The following is a 20,352-nucleotide window of genomic DNA, read 5'->3' as shown; positions in this document are numbered from 1 at the left end:
GATGCACTTCCTATCTTTCACCGTATTTTTTCACGCACAGATAGTCAGGATATCAGTGAGTCTTATTAATACTACCAAGGGCAGGGGTATCCATAGAAACAGCCCTCTGTGTGGCTGATCCTGCACTTAGATGTGTAGATGCATCATGGGACAGCAGCAGGCGGATGGTCGGCTCTGCACTCCCCTCCCTCTCTCTCTCTCTCTCTGCTGTGTTTGTTAAAAATCTGTAATCCTCATTGACCAGGCAAAGCCTTCAATAGTGAGACAGGAGAAATGTAGGTGGGGTTATGTGAGTTAAATTCAATGAGACTCTGTCAGCTCCTCCTCTTCTTCCATGATACCGGAGTCAGTCAGTCAGACAAGATCATTCAGTGTGAGATCCACAGTTGGGCAGCGGTCAAAACCCTGAATTGTGGTACTCTCGATGTGTGCATGTGCATAAATATGTTTAATCCCTCAGTGATCTGCTTCCTGTTGCCTTCTCATGAATGTGGGGATTTCAGCATCAGGCCGGGCTCACTGTGGAAGGATACTGCTATTACCTGAGTCGCTCAACACATCTGCTGCTGCTGCTGGTGAGGAAAAGAGGAAATGGGGTGAACAGAAGAGAAGATAAAGATGAAAGTTACACAGCAACAGAGCCAGTGTGTTAACAGGGTCTGTGTTGCAGGAGAGTTACCATTACATAACAGTGAATGGCAGTGTAACCTAATCTACACCAGCAACGTAATGTTCTTAGAGAGGATAATCACGTCAATTTAAAATGATGCTTTAATGTCTGCCATATGATGCTGTTGGCATTTTCGAGCAGAGGGACAATTTGAAAGGATAGAATGTATTATGATGGCAGCATTGTTTTCAACTTTATTTTGTCAGATTAAAAGTGAATCAATCTTCCTGACATTTTAGTTATATTTCCACCTCTTGAAAGGTCATATAGTGGTTAAAAAAACTAAATCATTGACTTTCCGGCACCCCTAGATCCCTGGGCTGTAATTGAAACATTCAATTAATCAATCAATCAATCAATCACTCAATCAATCAATCAAATCTCTTTGCTGTCAAAGACCTAGGGCATGGCTTGAGTATTAGCTCTCTCCCACACTTTCTTTATATAAATGGGGGATGTGCACACAATAACTGCTCTTTAACAGCAAAATCCTTACAAACACACTCAATGTTCATGTTAGCCTCAGTCAGGCTGACTGTCAGAGGCTGAACGAGTGTAAGGGGAGAACAGAGAGACTGAGAGAGGGAGCGTTGACAGTGTTGCTGGGTGGGAGGTGCAGCACTGGGCTAACTTTATATATAATGCATAACCACTGGAGATGGCACGTGGTGTTCTCTCTCTGCGTTTATTCTCCATAATTTCTTCAGGTTATGCAACCAGAATACAGGTTATAAATATGAATAATTTTGGTTGGTTGATGGTTGATGCAGTGCAGTCAAATTTATTAATTTGCAATTATTATATTAATTATGCCTTTAATTCTGATTAAGGCAAAAAAAATGGAAACTATACTCTACACTGAGCCAATATTATGCCCAGGCGATAGTGGATGGGAACAGAGAATGGTACATCCTGTTGTACTCTGACTGTGTTTTATTTCTCTCTTTGACTCTATTTACTTTCCAACAGGCGTTAGGGCAGTTTTAGTTTAGATGGGAAACGCTGCATCCTCTCTGCACACTGGCTTCATGCGGCTGCCTTTGTGTGTCTACATACACTCCAGTAACGCCCCTCTGAGAGAACAAAAACAGTGAGGTTGAAGTGCATATAATAAAACATAAAGCCCCATTTCCGAAAAAAAAAAGAAAAAAAGAAAAAGTATACCAACCAGAAACATGCCCGTGCTTCTTTTCCCTCCTCAACCGACTTTAAGACGTTATCTTACCTATGTCAGTATCTCTTCGGTGTGCAATAACAAGAGGAGGAAGAAAGAAAGATAACAACAGCAACCATCAGTACTCACCGGGGCATTACGCAGCCGCAGCCTGGCGTCCAGAAACAAAGATCCGGGGGAAAGATGTGAGAGATACGGGTCCTTTGGAAGCAAACAAAGTAAAACACGACCGCATCTATCGTGTGTGTGTGATTCAGATGATAGAGGGGGAACAGCCGGTACGGGACGGCACCGGGGGCGATCCGCCGACATGAGATAAGCCAGAGGCTGCTATAGAGCCGGTTATTGTGGGCGACTGTCCGCTTTCTGTCAGAGGACTGATCTGAGAGAGGGAGGATCACCCTGATTCAGATACATCTACCAGACCTGAGTGGCTTCACACACTCTGCACCATAGATGATTAAGTACCACCACCACCACCACCACCACCACCCCTCCCTCTCTCTCTCTCTCTCTCTCTCTCTCTCTCTCTCTCTCTCTCTCTCTCTCTCTCTATATATATATATATATATATATATATATATATATATAGGAATAGCAAATGCTACAATGGCAAATTACCCCAGTGAATTCAACACCTTTTAGCTCTTTGTTTTTACCTTTAAGGTGGCAGACAGGGAAGTCTAAACACTGATTCAATATAATACAAATTATATCATATAATATATCATATTATATTATAATACCAATACCATATAAACATCATATGCCAGTTTATTATTTCTTTGAAGGACTACAAATTCGATATTTAAATGTGCACTCTATTGATTTTTATATGGTTTGATTTATGAGTCCAGTTTAATTGTCACAAGTACTACTAAGCCTGTAAAAACATGTATATGTATATATATATATATATATATATATATATATATATATATATATATATATATATATATATATATATATATGAGTCAATGTAGTTAACTGTAGTTCAAGACAGCCCAAACCAGCTGAATTACTATAGATTGATCATTACCATATCTACCATCCTGGTATAATTTGAGTTCCCCCTACAGAAGTAGCTTTAGCCCCTGGAGATCCTTTGTTCATAGTGAATTCATATTTTTACAGCAGCAAGGATGCCACCACATGTCAAGGACCCCCAATGAGAAATAACAGTTTGTTTATGTACAATAGATCTGTAGAAGGTCTACACGTTTGGGTTTAACTGGAAATGACCGTTTATGTAAAATGTGCCACTTTTTCATAACCATAAAAAGAAAAAAAAATCAAAACAGCAGCTATTGTGTGTTGTCTGAGATTATTTCTAGTTCATTATTTCATGATGAAATTAAACAATTTCACACTTTACAAGCAACAAGCCCAGTTATTGTTTCACAAAACTCCAAAAGAAATGGTCATTACAAGAGAACTAAAGTCAACAATGCAAAATGACTCTACTAGTCTTACAATTTGATATATCAATGGTTTGTCATATTCCATAAAAGAGTATCTTTGCAAAGTGTTTCAATTCAGTTTATGATTTCTTACTTTTCCAGAAACCACTTCTGACAATCCCATAAAACTGTATGAAATTGATGCACTGCTTGGGTAGTAGGCCCTTGTAAAGGTATATATAAATATAAAACATCCTTATAAAAATCTTAAAACAAGATATTAAAAGGATGCCAGTAGGCGTTTGGGGTGAAACAATAAAACAATGGTCCCAGCCTTTCCTCTTCAGTATGTTATTTGTGTGAACCCCCCAGTCTCAACCCTAATTAGCTTTAGGGTTCCCTATTAGAGTCAGTGCAGTGAGGGAAACAGAAAGGAAGATAGCAGGTCATGGAGGATATGATAATGATTATGCCGAGGTGCTACAGGATTAACAGAAAAGAAAGAGGCTGTCGAGTTAACAGAGAGCAACAAGTCACGGTCTGGTAATGAACCAGTGTAAAGTGACACCCTGATCTTATGGCTCCATCAATGAGAAGAGCAAAGGAAAGTTACAGGGATGGTTCTGAATTTTGTTTGCTATTTCCACTTCATTAAGAACATACGTGTGAAAAAAAAAGGTAATGAGACTCCACGACATAGTAGTGTCTCTCATCTCTCACCAACCTGGAGACGTCAGTCTTTTTACTTTATTTCATTGGACACTTTTAGTTGAATTTGTGTCATGCAGAAATCTGATGTATAATCTGCTAAATGCAAGACATTAGATGATGGGTCAGTGGTTCCTTTTTGATTACAGAGGAGTGAGTTGGTGCTGTTGGAGAAATTAAAGTGACACAGAAATGTATCCCTTCCCAAAAGTACAACTGTCCTGTACAACGTTACGTAACTAAAGTGAAGCTGCTTGGATTCAAAGAGACTTTACATCTTCCAGGTGCATATCTGCTCTTTCTCCTGTGTGTCGGCGAGATAAGACGGGCTTACAAGTGGAATGTAGTGAAAAGGAAATTGTCAAATACTTTTGTTGCGTCAGAGCAAAGTCTTTTTTTAGATGTTTTTATTCTGTAACAGGGACGCTAGTCTGAATCAATGGAAGTACATTTCCAGGATAATTGCCTGACATCTGGCACATGATGTGTCTGGCGCGTGAGCCACTTCCCTCACCTTCCACTCTCTGTGGGTTGCCATTCTCAAACTCTTCGCTTCGGGAAAAAACAACAAACTTCAAGCTGTCAAGTTTTGAATACAATTTGGATTGTGCAATAAGGCAGGCCTGCTTGGTTCTTTTGGGGAATGGTTGTAAAGTTTTACAAAGAATATGTTTACGGCATTTACTATCTAATTGGGATGTTTTTGGGCCGATTGGTGGGGATTTGCTATAGACAAAATACACACAACAATACACTGGTATGCCACTGGTAACCATGTATCTGGCTAATTTAAATAGCTCATGTTACTGTATTGTGTGAACAGTTATTTTTATTTAATATTGTATGTGGCGTTTTCTTTTGTGGGGTGCAAATGTTCCAACAAAACAAATTCCTTCTGGAGACCATTTTGCAGGGCCACCGTTGTTGATTGTGATTGGTTTAAAGAAATGCATCAATCTAGAGCATTGTTTTCTCCCATCGTAGAATTTATCTGTGGTATAGCCAGACCTTACTCCACAGCGCTGTGGCAAAGCAAGACTACAGGGACGATTACGCAATTAATACTATTTTGCAATTAAAAGTTAAAATCTTTTCTTTCCCTTTCAAAATTGCTCAGTGTTCTTAAAATCACATACTATTTCATCATCTTATTTACATAAAAATAGAGAGATGGCAGGAAAAAACTGCTCTAATGTACCAGCTATATGTGAAAGTTAGAAAATAACCTCTTGTTAGCATTTTTGAGTAATTTGGGACACCTGTGATTTAAATTCCCTGAAACTATTTCCAAGGGGAGAAGTAACATAGGTTCTTTTATGTGTACTTCAATTTCAATAGTAGCTGAAGGCAGAGGGAAAGTCATTAGCCTCTGGAGGTTAGCCAAAAACTAGATAAAATCACAGGCATCTTTTCAATTACACTGCTCACAAGAAACACTGAAAAGAACCACAAAGAAGAGAAAAAGAAAAATATTACAGAAAGAAAAGAAGAGGGATCAGCAGTCAGGATAATTGAATATCTTTTAAGTGAAGAAAATGATAGGTGATAGGGATAATATTATGCCACTGCTGGTGCTCATTTGAATCGTTGTTCTCTGTGCTGTATTTCTGTTCCTCTTCTGTATTTCTGCACTCTCTAATAACACTGATAGCATTTGACAAATGTAGACATCGCAGTGTCGGTGGTGGGTGGCATACACCACACACACACACACACACACACACACACACACACACACACACACACACTTACAAAGCTAAGGCCGACTTTGGACTCCCGGATTGTGGTGCATCATCCCACCAGACCAAAAATGAACATCACCACGCTGACGTGGATGATGATAGCTGCTGGAACCAAAGTGTATTTGTACTGAATGAAACTGTCAAAGTTGTCATAGCGCACACACACACACACAAAACCTTGACACCGTACTGGTTCCCTGTTTGTATTATTGTTTCATAAAAAAGGTCATATTGCCTACCATGCGATACAGTTCTTAAGCAAACTGTTGGTGGTAATCAGGGTTCTTTGCTACTTGTTTGATGTAAAATCTAACAGATGGAACAAAACAAATCCAGGAAATGCATTTAGTATTAGAAATGTTATGCAAGTGATGAAGGAAATGACTGGACAAGAGTCCACTGATCTCTACACAGACAGAGAAACTTCCTGCCCTTCTGTCGATGTACCTTCACAGCAGTATTGTGTGTGTGTCCTCCTCAGATTACCTCCCTCCAACAGATCCACGTGTAAGTAGGAAAGGAAATAAATAAATTAGAGGTCAGGCTGAAATTTCCACGTGACAACATCTGGCTTGATCGGCTCGCTTGGTGTGTGATGAATTTGTTTCCAGAGATGTGATGGCCCAAAGTGGAAAGAGATAGACAGATGAGGGCACATCTGTAGTTGTGCAAAGATGACTCATGTGGGAATAGCAAATGCTACAATGGCAAATTATACTCACAAACAGCTCTTACCCCAGTGAATTCAACACCTTTTAGTTCTTTGTTTTTACCTTTAAGGTGACAGACAGGGAAGTCTGAACACTGGGAAGAAAATCTGACTCAAACCTTATTATATCATATATTATAATACTATATATATATATATATATATATATATATATATATATATATATATATATATATAGTTTAAAAGTATAAACTAGAGTTGGCTTAAGATTACATTTTTTCAATCAGAAAACCAGAGGGTGTCAACAAGGTGCATGAGCTTTCTCTTACAAGCTTGGTTACCTTGGTAACCTTATAATCTTTTTTGACAATCTTATTTATAGCTTTCCATTCAAATATTAAACCAAGAAAAAACATCAAAACATAACACAATCCTACATCCCAACATCCACACCCACCCAGATCTACAACTGGAGCAAAAACAAAAAAAAACTGTCTCACTGTTTCACTTCACACATGGCCCAATTGTCATGTTTGTGATGGGATGCCTCAACAGAGAAAAGTACTTGACTTCTAAGTAAGAGTTCACCACGCTGGCCCATATAGAGCAAGCTGCCAATGCTTGAGAACAGAAACTAATAATATTCTTGGTTAATATTCTTGGTCTTCAAAAGACAGCTGCTCTGCTCTGCATTACTGAGAAAGAGCTGCATCACCTGATATCAAGTGTTAACACTTGAGATACTACAGAGTGAGGGAAGAAGAGCAGAGAACAGAAAACAGATGGGTGGTCTTGGTAGGAGATAGAGATGCAAATTCACCTTGAATGTAAAAAAAGGAAAGACAAAAGAAACCGGTAAAAAAAGATGAATGACAAGAGAGAAAAGGTGAGCTGAGAAACAGATAGAGATAAACATACATGAGAGAGAAAGAGAGACAGTAGAAATAGGCAGCTTAAGGAAGGAGGGAGCTGACAAGGTTATCTAGCCGTGCGTGTGCCAACAGTTCTCTCTAAAAAGGACCGGCCTGTCTAAATGTCAACACAGTCCGTAGCAGCGAGGATATGCACTGAATAAGATATGCAGTCGAGAGATATGAGAGGGACACAGACTGAGACAAGGCAGCAGGGTCATTTACATCAGGGGGGTTCAGGTCGTTAACACAGCAGCAGCACACACACACACACACACACACACACACACACACACACTAATCACATGTAGATCAATTAACTGAAACAAGTATCAAGTGTAGTTTTGTCAATATAAAGTAGATAATTGTTTAATGTCTCTTCAAACTTTAAAACATGAAAAAAATCATATTTATTCCATTGTTTGAAAACAGACTTCCTACATTCTTCCATTTTGTCCTTTAATATATATATTATAACTAATTTACTACCTCTGCAGAGAGTAAATATTAGTTGTTTTTTTGGGTCCCTTCACCGCCACAACTGCTGGTTTAGACCTTTAATTCAGAGCAGGTTCTTTTACACCCCCTGCAGGACTTTCTTTGTTACTGCAACTACACTCACAAAAGTGTTGCAGTTGATGCTAATGGATATTTTTTCATTACAGAGGTTGGGACTGGCAGAAGGGGAAACAATTAGCTTGATACATAGCTGGTTTGACTGTATCATTAATAAAAAAAAAAAAAAAAAAAAGGTCAAGAGATACTTTACATTTTAATTAAACTAATGGATGAGGTTAGTTAAAATCAACAGGTTGTTGGGTCTTTGTAAATTATAGAGTGTTGTCTAGACCTACTCTATTTGGAAAGTGTCCTGAGATAACTATTGTTAGGATTTGACACCATAAATACAATTGAATTGAATTCTCAGTTATCTTTATGAACACTGACAAGGCTTATGTAAAATGAACACTCCTATCTTCTGTATGTACGGCACTAAGGGCCTCTTTATCAGCAGAGTCAGGAGGTAAGACATGACGTGGGGCATGTTTAATGTCGTGTTCTGAATGTACACTCTGCAACTGTTTGCTGTGTCCTCCTAGTTTCATATTAACACATAATATGTGAGCAACTGTCAGTATGTCCTATCTATAAATATTTATTAATATGGTAAATTACAAAATTTTAAAAACACAAACAGTAAAATACAATAATGTGATATAACTGGACTGAACTCCAAATTATTGTGAAATGTTCACCTTTTTAATTTAGAAACACATAATAAACACGACCAAAGTCTATCTATGTGGAACTGTAGCTTAATTTAATACAGTTAACTGACCATAAAACTTATATATATATATTGATATATTTAGTCATTCAGTTGGCTATACATATTGCAACCATAAATAAGGCATTAAACCGCTGTCAATTTCCGTCCGTTTACAATCACTAAAGCTTAAAATACAGTTTGAAGTCAGACAGTACAGAAACCTGTGGCTACTCAAACATATGGAAAATGTTATCATAAACATTCAGCAAAAGTATTTAACAAGTCAGAGGAACATTTGTGCTGATTTCATATGTGGAGGAATGCTCTGGTAAGGTCTCCCACTAGTGTATACTTTATATGCCATTATCTAAATAAAACTTGTACACTGCTGAGTGAGTGGTCAGCTAACTTAGACAAGCAAAATGAGGAGGTGGTAGGTGGTTGCAGGAAGTGGTTCAGGCATACAGAGTCTGGTAGCCGCTCCTCTGGCTGCCACTTTTACAGGTGATCACACATACACTCAGCATCCCAAAGAACTGCAACAGGAGAGATAAAGGTAATCAGACACAAGCTCCTAAAATCGCTTTTCTGCAGCTTCACGTGTTTAGTGATGGGATTAACTCAACTACTTTAGTTTCTATGTTTGAATAGATTATTCAACATATCACACAATTAGTGCTAGGGAAGGCACTCCAGCCACTTGGGAGGTAAATGACATGGAGGAGTATATTATGTAGCCCGGTATTCCTCTAAAATACACTCACTGCACAGTCCCACTCTCACAGAGTAGGATTTACAGTAACACTCTACACAGCTGCTAAACTACAGTATATGTGTGAATGTGTGACCGCCTTTACCTTGATGATGGCGAAGGCCAGAATGACCAGCATGGCGTAACCCAACACATCCTGTAGGAGGAGATCCAGCTTCGCCTCACAACCCTAAAATACATGCACAAGTACAGTGAGTGCACATACTGTACATGTACATTGAAAAATGTCTGTCTGAAATGTAGCTCTTGGGTTATTGCCACAGAGGTGGGAGATCATTTGATTTTGCATATTTTATATTTTGAATCATCAAATCATTAAAAAAAAATCATACAATGTAAGATAGTTCAAGTTTCAAAGTATTCCCAAAGTCACAGGTGGAGAAGCAGTTAAAAGCATTTATGAAACAAAACCAAATAAACAGCTTACAATCCCAATCTAACCACATGTACACCCGACATGTTATTTAAAATCCAAAATAGGAAAGTGTGCTTCTGTATGATTTACTTGTATGTTAAGCAGGTCTGGTTGATCCAGTCTGCCAGTGCACTGTGTGGTACTGTTTTTACAGCAGGACAGAGGCACTGTGTTGTTGTGGCTTCTAAACCAGGTAGTGTTGGACCAGCTGGTGTAATTCATGACACCACAGCACTGCAACTGCAAGGAGACAAAGAGAGAACAGGAGTAGGAAGAGTTAATATAGAACTCAAAAGAAAATATATATGACAGTGAAAAGGAGAAAAGGAAAGGGTGACACTATATCATCAACCTTGTTGAGTGAGTTACAGAACACAAGTTATTTGAGATTGTGCAATGTGAGGCAGTCTTGTTTCTTCACACTTTCAATCAACCTGCTTTTTCTTCTACTATTACTGCATTTCCCAGAATGCCTTTTGATAGACTCAGAGGTGTAAATATGGTGTATTATGCCATGTTCCATTTACCTTGGAACTCGGAAGCTGGAGCTGGGAATGACCTCATACACAAGTTGAATGTGTTCAATTTAAAAGTCGGATTTTCATTGTTTTCATTAGCTCTAGCCCGGTTAGCTATTGTTAGCAATACCAGTTGTTTTTTGTAAAAATAGGCGATAAATGATTGTGTCATAACCACGTGACTTACTGTCGCATAGTAGAGGAATTACCATACAGTACAGGAGAAGCTTGCAGGCAGTTTCGACTTTTGTTTAAGTTTAATTACTAATGTTAACTAGCATTTCAGTTAGCAATAATTAGCCTGTGCTTATGTTATCTCCTTACATATACCTACGCTCTCCGTCTCTGCAAGATTGGGAATGATTGAGATTTCTCTTGGCACAGCTACCAGAAGACTTACAACTTTCAGACACGTTGCTCACGTCACATCTACATCGGCAAGCTCAGTTTGCAGCTGCGCAGTAACGCTCAGCCATAACCGGAAAAGTGCTTCTAATAGACTTCACTGGTCTCCGCCCAGAGCGACGGGATCTATTGGTCCATTCTGTTTACTGTCTATGATTAGGAGGTGGAGAGCGCAGTAGACGTTATTTTTATTTGTCTGTTTAGTAAATACCTCAACATTAGGGTAGGCTAGCATGAGCAACATAGCATGATATTTCTGACCATATACTGTGACATTGATAAACAGTAATCCACAGGAAAAATACAAAATAAATCACCAACAAAAAAATCTCTTTTTTTTACCTTTTCTTAAAAAGTTAAGAAAGAGAAAGAAAGACTGAGGAGTGAATTGAAAGTACAAGAGAAGGGAATGAAAGCAAGCATGCGAGAGAGAATGCAAGCAAAGCAGAGGAGCTGGAAGAGAGTGAAAGCACAACTGAGAAGACAAGCTATTTAAATAGAGTAGAATATAACACCAACCTGAGCCTGCAGATAGTCAACAGCTTTGGTCTCTGGGTCCTGTCCATCATACTTTATGAAGACTTCATTCATAGAGCGCTCCAGGTCTGCGTTTATCTGAGCAGGCACAGGACAAAAAAACACATTGTTGACAGCTGTGTACTTTACTAATGGGCACACAAATTACTGTCAGCAGCAAACACTGCATGCCAGAGAACATGTATCTGTGACTCACCTTGCCTTGGTAGATGAAGCTAAATACCAGAGCAGCCACTTCAGCTGCAAACATCCCCACGATGATCAGAAAGAACTGGAGGGGAAGAAAATTTGAGATATTGAATGAGTAAAATAGAGTGAAAGGATAAACAAAAGCTGAGGGGAAACAAAAATGAAACATGAAAAATGATGACTAACATTGTAACTTGAAACAGTAATTGTTTGCAGATGCATTTTCACCTTCAGGCCACGCACACGCTCACGCACACACTTACAAAGCTAAGGCCGACTTTGGACTCCCGGATTGTGGCGCAGCATCCTACCAGACCAAAAATTAACATCACCACGCTGATGGCAATGATGATAGCTGCTGGGACCAAAGTGTACTTGTCTTGAATGAAACTGTCAAAGTTGTCATAGCTCTTGATCACGTAGGCTCCGACGTAGGCCAACGCTGCTCCTGCAGCCTGCGAGGAGGAGAACATACATCAAGGTGTTTATTTAAAGTCGACAAGTTAGCGGTATGGTTATGGTGAGAATAAACATTGAACACAGTTTTGATTATTATTAAAAGACATTAGTTTTCCCTTTTTTTGGTATATTGGGAATAATCAAACCTCCCCATATTTAGTTTTTCTCTCTGTGCTGTTGTTGAAAGTGTCATGTTCATATTCTGTAGTGTAAATTACACAGCCAATCTCTCATCCACTCATTTATAACCTTTATTTATAAAGCTGTCGTTTGAAAAATCATCTAAAAAATTCTCAGCAGTGCTCGCACACTGTCAGTTAATCATTCCTCAATACTTTGTCTCACTATTATTTTGTGTGTGTGTGTGTGTGTGTGTGTGTGTGTGTGTGTGTGTGTGAGAATGTGGGGGTTGCTGTGCACAATTGATCATGTTGTGTGTGTGTGTGTGTGTGTGTGTGTGTGTGTGTGTGTGTGTGTGTGTGTGTGTGTGTGTGTGTGTGTGTGTGTGTGTGTGTACCTGTAATATGAGATTTATTATATTGCTATTTGTTATGTTTCTTTTACTAACCGAGCATTGTTTGGTTTTTAAATTGTTGTATTTGTGTTTTCTGTGGGACTACAGATGCAAATTAGCTTAAGGCTAACTCTGTTTAAATTGCACACTGTCCCTTACAAATTAAATTGAAATTGAAATTTGACAGCTGCTTGTTGATGCACTAGCACAAAGATATTTGTTCTCCCATCATTATCTGTTGTGATCTCATGTGATGAACACAGGCTGTGAATGTCACTGATCTGTCAGATCAGTGGATTAGGCATTAAGTCACACCATCACCACTTTTCTACAAATCATGCTTCAGCAGTGAGCTCACCGATCATAAGACTGCATGTATATGGGCCTTTTTTCGCGCATACACTTTACAGACAACTACAGAAACTTCAAGAACAGAGACAACCGTTAAGAAAACAATGGCACTAAAGTAATGATCTCATAATCAGCACTCTTGATTTCCCTTTGACCTTTGAAACTCACTGTAGCAGACTTGATTTAAACTCCAATATGTGCTAAAAGAAGGCCAGTAGTAGGGTGGGAAAAAGAACAATGGAACCGATTAGGTAAAGCTACATAAATAACACTTCAGAATTTAAACTCCAAATGAGATTACATTCAAATATAACGGTTTGTGTAAATCCTGCTTTTATATGCAGCCAGAATACGAGAATAGGTTGACAGTTGAACTTCCCTTCGAATAACAGCTGGAAAATGTGTGGCAAAAAGATGATGCCATTTCCCTTCATTACTCAAAGTCAGAAATCCCCCTTCATGTGTCTGCAGATTAGCGTCTTTTGAAGTTTCACTTCCCCCGTACTACTAACGCAAGTTATAGACTGTGCGTTTGTCTTTGTTAGTATGTGAGCATGTGTGTTTTGTGCGGCCTAACAATCAATTCATCCTCTACTTCAGCTTCATGACTCACTTCTCTTAATCACACCATAGTCACGGGATCCCTGTGGGGTAGTTACTCTACACCCAGCCAACCCTTCCCCTCCTCCGCTTACCCCTAATCTTTCCAGAAATTCTGATCTTGTGCCTAACAAGCACCACAAAGAGGCTTACACAATGTATAGCACCCATGCACGGTGCCGCCTCTCTGGAATGTGAGAAACCTCTGAGGCGATGTCTCTTGATCAGATGTATTTAGCAGTTCCCTACTATATCTTAGAACAGGTTCCAGGGGGCCGACACAATGTACGTTTTGCAAATTATTTTTCCAAACATTCTCAAAACATCGATCTTTTGATCTCATGATTTTCTACTTAAATCACCCACTTTTATTAGAAAAAAAACTTTTTTTAATTACGCAATCCGATTTTATCGCAGGACCATTACACAAAATGGGAATATTCTAATTGTTTAGTGGAAATTTTAAACACATTTTTGGCAGGTTTGCTATAAAATAACAACCATCTTTTGAAACTTTGGGGTCTTCAGAAGACTTTTTGGTTTGGTACAATGTTTAGCTGCATAATATGATCTTGTAAAGACAGACCTGCCAGTGGGACAGGCGGGGTTTAAAAGGATAATTTGTTATAGATATTGTTTTAATTATGAATAAAACTCAATTCTCAAAAAGTCCCCTCCCCTATGCCCAAGTTATTGTTAGCTTGTTTAAAATGTGCGCTTTCTCACAGTGTAAACCAGCACTGAGAGCCTTGAGTGGCTTGATGAAATTCAGCAATGATGGTGAAGCTGATGATAAAAAACAAATCTAACTCACACAGCTATTTGACAGGCTTTGCCTGATGAATCAGAAGATGGATGCTCACTTTTAGATTCTAATACATTGACTTGGCTTGTTTAGTTTAGCAGCCTTGACAGACTACCTAACTGAGCTGCAGCTGTTTGAGAAAACAGGACAAATCCAGATGTGTGTGATGCTTTGAGATACTGTATGTGTTTTACAAATGAGAGGTGAGCTCTCATTCAATTTCCACTGCTTTAACTCTGCATGTGGCAGCACTTTGCCTGTGGTAGGAATGTGTTGGGGGTAAAGCCTAGCTGGTGAGAAAACATAAACAGACTTTTTGATTTTGTAATATAGTGATGGACGGAGGAATGCACGTGTCTCTACACACAGAGAAATAAAAAGCATTATACTGGAAAGAAAACTGAGAATAAGGAAGTGAAAAGTGGATGTGGATATTTGAACTGAAGAGATAAACCATGCCCATGTTTCCCCTTGTAAATACACAGGCCCACAGGCCAGTTTTCTCTCACAGTAATCAAATTACACAGACATGCACAAATATTTACTGGGTCCCTTCAAACCCTATTACCTCTGGAGGAGACAGAGAGTTGACAACTGGGGAGAGACATGAAGAAGCAGCTAACATGAGACAACAAGATACAAAGCCAGGCAATGAACACTGGTCAAACTTTGATAATGAGTCAGAGTTCAAGCTTACTGACTATGTCGCAGCTAAATCCCCTTAGTCAGTGATCCCACTGACCTCAGCTGGACTTAAATTCACATTATTGGGAAATGTTACTCATAGCCTTAAAGGAATCATTTGACTTAAAAAAAAAAAAAAAGATGTGACCTATATTAGGATACAGTAAAAATGAGGAAGTAGAAGTACAGTATAGCGATAGGGACTGTGCTGTCCAAAAATCTGGGGCAGGACTAGGACCAGGTCAAAACTCTGATTTCTAAATCTTAAAGCGCACATGACTAAATGGCTACACAATAATAATAATAACAATAATAATAATAATAATAATAATAGGCAATAGCAATGATTGAGGCAAATCTGTACTGTTGCAAAGACACACCAAAAACGTTTAATTTCTCCCTCCTATAAAGCCGCCAGTATGAATTCAAATCTCTGCAGGTGGAGAAATAACACCGCGCCTTACCCAAAATACCAAGCTGAGGAAGAGGAGGACGGTCTTGGAGGTCAATATCCCGCAGTCCATCTTGTCTGGCGGTGATGAAAGGATTGAAGGACTGTGGAGTCGCTGCGGTACAGTTTTGTTGTATCGCAAAGCTGGTTCTCCTGCTGTTTTGGTCACAAGTTTTCTCGGTCTGTCTGGCTGCAGTGACTGTGAGATCACATGAGAACAAAGCCCCGCCCCCCCAGGCTACATCACACATACCCCTCCCTCACAGAAGAGAGGAAACAATCCCACATAACAAATAATACAAAGGACTTCAATGAGAAAACTAGACGATAATAGTCCCCTCTTTTGCCCATCAGTAGTTCAGAGCAACGATCTCATATGATGAACACAAAAAAAACTCTGTGGGAATAAATCACAGTGGAAAATTACTGCTACTAAACAATGGTTATTAACACTACTTCCATAGGGAGATTAGGGGCCTTTTACTGTATCTGATGCCTTAGTTGTATCACAGTGGCACTGTGATTTAATCCACTAACACATTTAATTCACGTTACTAGTTATTATGGAGGTAACTGCTGCTCTTTACCTCATACTTTTCAAACCACAACAGCGAATAATCTAAAAGCAGTCACTTGTAAGTGGAATATGTACAATATTCCTTACTCGTTCATTTAAAGTGCTGGTAGAAATGGAAACCCCCACAACATTTTCAGTAACTCTTTGCTCAAGTAAAGTTTTGGTTTAATTATGGGGACAACATGTCAGTTACAACACAATCTGATCCAAGATGTATACAGAGCAGTGATAAAGAAGGTTAAAAGGGCATTCCCAATTGAGATTATTAAAACTTTATCTGATATGTTTGCTTCATTCTCTGTTCTCCACTCCAGCCCAGTATCGACACTCCTCGTCCACAGGGAAATGACACATTCATGACGTTCATTGGGCTGACTTACCACTGACAAGCCATTTAAAAGCATAACTGCATTTTTTTTCATCATGTGTGTGTGTGTGTGTGTGTGTGTGTGTGTGTGTGTGTGTGCGCGCACGCAAAACAGGAGGAGGCGCTATCAGTGCACTGCAGAAGGCAGGACTACATTTGTCAACCTTCTCCCTCCCTCCCCCCTCCTTTTAAGATCAAGTTTGCTTTTCCAACTCAATGTCAAATGCAATTCAAAGTGCTTTAAAGGCACAATCTGCCTGAATTTAAGGACTAACACAACTAATTAATTAGAGTCATTAATACTGATTTGTTCAATCAAATCAATAATATTTATGCTGTTTGCAAACATCAGAAAAAAACAGCATTTATAATAATAATAATAATAATCACAAACAAGTTTTTTCATCAATAAGTCAAACTATTGAATTTTATAATCCATGTGAAAATACCTGTTATTTGGTCAAGATTAGATTACTGATTGTGTACACAAAAAACAAAACAAATAATATGGAGTAAATCCTACTTTATGTTTGAAATCTGACTTAACTTCATATTTCAAATAATCCTTAACACTAACCCACTATACTGGGGTATTTTGTGCTGTTCATTTACCAAAAGAACAGACTGAACAAATGCAGTCAGATGAAATACACTATGTTGCCATTGCTTCATTAATGCCTTTGCACTTGAATTATATATGCAGAGGATGTTGCTGTTAACAACGCAATGGAATAATTACGTTTTCTTTATGGCATCATGTCCTATAAAATGTTTAAAGTGATTGTCAAACATAGACTGGCACTGTAATACGATCAAACTGGTTTGAAATATATGCATGCATACTAATACAAATGCATCCATCACTGGTCATTTCATAAAGAGAGGGAACATTTCAAAAAGACCCGGGAAATTAATCTTAAATTCGTTTTTCTTGCCGCTCCACTGATAACTCTTATTCTGGCTGAGGCCCATCTCCCTCCACAGAGGAGACCTACAGTAGCCCACAGTAATATTTCCACTAGCCTATATAACATATGATGACATTAAACGTCATTTTCTTTTAAGCTATTTAGCTTTTTTTTTCCATCTCGCATTTTCATTACAACTGTCCTGCCTCTGCATTTCAGGAGTTTATATCTATGCTGAGTACACGGTGGTGGTGGGTCTGCAAGGCAACTGTGTTTCTTTGGTCATCTTTAAATGAATTCAATTGGCAAAAACGGCTGTAATAAAACCAGGTTTTGGAGCCAGTATATCAGACATATTACTATTTAAGCTTATTTAATTATAGAAGTCTGTACTTGTTTGTTAAGAGGGTTTAACCTTGTTAAAATGTTCAAAATGCACGCCTCAAATTACGCTTCACAACTGTCAGCCTGTAATTACACAACAGACATTCATATATTTTATTAATTAAAAATACTGTTATAGACAGTTAAGATTACGCCTATTCATATGCTTTGCTTTTTATATGGATATTCAATATTTTACGCAGGGGTTTTAAAGAATAATCCAGCTGGAGAAAACACAAATTTGATCAAGTTTGATTGACAGAGAAGAGGCGCGCTGTGGTGGCAAGGCTCACTCTACACGGTTCTCATCCGGGCTTTATAAAGGGTGAAGCTGCCAAGAGGTCAAGCAGAGATAACTAGCCTTCGCAGTCTCTAGATCCTGGCGTTATCACTAATGCAATGTCTTCTGCTGTGAGTGCTTTGCCCTCGGCGGCTAAGGCCAAATCTCCCAAGAAGAGAGCCAAGTCTCAGAGGAAGAAGACGGGTCCTACAGTTTCAGAGCTGATACTGAAGGCTGCATCCGCGTCCACAGAGCGCGGCGGCGTGTCCCTGGCAGCCCTGAAGAAGGCGTTGAAGGCCGGAGGATACGATGTGGTGAAGAACAAAGCCAGAATCCTCATGGCCATCAGACGCTTGGTGGCCAGCAAATCCCTTCTCCGAACCAAGGGCACCGGGGCCTCCGGTTCCTTTAAGCTGAACAAGAAGCCCCCCACACCTAGGAAGAAGAAGGTGGTGAAGAAGAAAAAGCCAAAGGCGAAAAAGGTCAAGAAGGCCAGCCCCAAGAAAGCAGCCGGAGGTGCCACTCCAGCAGCCAAGAAGTCACCTAAGAAAAAAAAGAGTAAATCAAAGAGTCCGAAAAAAGCAAAGAGGCCCGCTGCGGCCAAGAAACCCAAGAAGCCAAAGAGTCCTAGCAAGATCAAAAGCAGGGTGGCCAAGTCTACCAGGACCAGGGCTGCTGCCAAGAAGTGAAAACTCTCTTAATGAACACTGAATGCGACTAAACGCCTTTCTGGCGACGCTTGACTCGTCTGACGTGTGGCCCAAAATTCTGCCTTCATTCCGAGAACTTGAACTTGCTTTACCTATTTTACAGTTTTCTATAACGGAAAACACTGAACCTGCTGTTGTGACACATCTTTCTCTGACACCATATGCCATGGTTTGTAAAGAATTGGATTTAGCAATTGTAAAAAAAAAAAAAAAAAAAACCTATTTTAATGTATAGTGTGTCTTGTGATTTATCTCAGTTATGAAAAAAAAACGTTGACAAACTGGATATAGCTTATAACATTTTAAATTTTATTTTTATACAAGAACTATCTGGGTAAGAATGTCTGCTGTAGACAATATAAAACGGAGAAAAATAAAACGTAATTGAGCCTTTACCAGTGAATTATTTACATATTAATATTATGTTGTTATTCAGCACCACTGACTTCAGTATTTCAGAAATATATGTATTCTGTGGTTAAGTGTCCATGGCATGTAACTACACTACTTTTTGTTATTAACAATCCCACAGTGCAATGTGGGGAATTACCATTGTGCGTCTCTACAACTGCCAGTAAGGACGCAGAATGATGATGATTAGTATTCCAAAATCTGCATTTAATGCTCACTATTGAGTGTCCATCATATAGGGAGCAGTGGCTGAATGAAAAGGGGGGTGATTTAGGACACAGCGTTGATTTGCCTGATTTACAGTGACGCAGAAGAACGCGCGGGACGTTTTGAAGTGGTGCTTTTACGCACCGTTACGCACGGGGACCATGGCGTCCAGCACTGTGTATCCACACACATTTGAACAGTAAAAGTATTTGTTGTGTGGCGGACACAAAAAGCTATTGTGGTCACAAATGATCTTGAATAAAACTTGTTTATGCGTTACACTTAGGCTACATGAAAGAGAAAGGCTATCTGAATCTGCGTTACAGTGGCATATGACTTTTGTCGCCAACAGACAGATGCTGAGAAAGAGAAAGAGGTTGTTGAAACACTGTACTACACAATTTGTAATGTTTGTTTGTACCAGTTTGAATTGTGTACTCATGATCAGCCTGGTCTTAACACGGCAGCTGGTGACACACTGTAGGCTATAGTTTTTATACAGTCTATGGGTGACACTCGCCAGCAGCTTGCCAAAGGCAGCTAATCATCACAGTGAGGCTTGACGGGCGTGACGAGCCGTGTTCGCTGTCCTCTTATCTCCAGCAGAAAAACCACATGCCAGGGTTTCAGTGCGGGTGAAGCGATCATTCTGTCCGGATGAAATAGTGTTTACTTTGAGTGAGTTTGGGATGAGAATAAGTAGCTCCAGGTGAACAGGCAGGTGGTATTTCATCTATAAATTCACATAAAAAGAAAGTGAGAACAAGCTTGACAAAAGCATGATCTATATTTATACAAGCCTTAATGATACTATATGTTGGAGTAATGAAGTCTTGAATCCGTAAAATGAAGGTATGTTGTGAATCACACAGTTGAAGAGTTCATCATCTGTTTAGTTTTGTGTTGCCACCTACCGGCCGGGTTTAGTCATCATTAATAAAGTGGCAGCCGCAGCTGGCCGGAAAGGTTCACCTCAGGTCAGGTTGCATTATGGTCATATTTTACTGTAAAATGTGGCAACCGTGGAGCAATTAAAAAAAAAAAGAATACGATGTTCTCCTTGTGTGCAACCCAAATTTTTCCATAAAAACTTGAATATACACAATTTGTCAAATTGAATTCGATATTTTATCTAGATGTGTGAGGATAGTCAAAATGACAAATATTAATGTAAACTAGAAACGTTTCTGTAAGACTATTAATTACACCAAAAATACAAATACGTAATATATTGAAAACGTTAGCACTGAATAAGTCAATAAA

General features: G+C 39.1%; 2 protein-coding genes across 2 annotated transcripts; one reads left to right on the top strand and one right to left on the bottom strand.

Moving 5' to 3' along the window:
- Positions 1-8,513: 8,513 nt before the first annotated feature.
- Positions 8,514-15,441, bottom strand: tspan36 (tetraspanin 36). Its single transcript, XM_028579054.1, has 7 exons — positions 15,259-15,441; positions 11,645-11,836; positions 11,389-11,463; positions 11,175-11,270; positions 9,823-9,972; positions 9,403-9,486; positions 8,514-9,081 (listed from the first exon to the last, which is right to left on the bottom strand). The coding sequence occupies exons 1-7, from the start codon at positions 15,316-15,318 to the stop codon at positions 9,001-9,003; spliced, it is 738 nt and encodes a 245-aa protein (XP_028434855.1). The 5' UTR covers positions 15,319-15,441; the 3' UTR covers positions 8,514-9,000.
- A 2,380-nt stretch (positions 15,442-17,821) lies between these two features.
- Positions 17,822-18,703, top strand: LOC114555970 (protamine-like protein). Its single transcript, XM_028578758.1, has one exon. It carries the CDS (start codon positions 17,881-17,883, stop codon positions 18,448-18,450), a length of 570 nt encoding a protein of 189 aa, XP_028434559.1. The 5' UTR covers positions 17,822-17,880; the 3' UTR covers positions 18,451-18,703.
- Positions 18,704-20,352: the final 1,649 nt, after the last annotated feature.

Source organism: Perca flavescens, chromosome 5 (assembly GCF_004354835.1).
Source record: "Perca flavescens isolate YP-PL-M2 chromosome 5, PFLA_1.0, whole genome shotgun sequence".
Lineage (NCBI taxonomy): Eukaryota > Metazoa > Chordata > Actinopteri > Perciformes > Percidae > Perca > Perca flavescens.
Note: the sequence above shows the minus strand (reverse complement) of the source record. Positions and strands in the feature narration are given on the sequence as shown.

Excerpts from the sequence above, each read along its gene's own strand:
- tspan36 (XM_028579054.1), bottom strand. The coding sequence starts at position 15,318 with ATGGACTGCGGGATATTGACCTCCAAGACCGTCCTCCTCTTCCTCAGC. Across the intron at positions 11,837-15,258 it reads TCCTCAGCTTGGTATTTTGG|GCTGCAGGAGCAGCGTTGGC; the intron begins GTAAGGCGCGGT and ends TCCTCCTCGCAG. Across the intron at positions 9,973-11,174 it reads TTGACTATCTGCAGGCTCAG|TTGCAGTGCTGTGGTGTCAT; the intron begins GTTGGTGTTATA and ends GTCTCCTTGCAG.
- LOC114555970 (XM_028578758.1), top strand. The coding sequence starts at position 17,881 with ATGTCTTCTGCTGTGAGTGCTTTGCCCTCGGCGGCTAAGGCCAAATCT.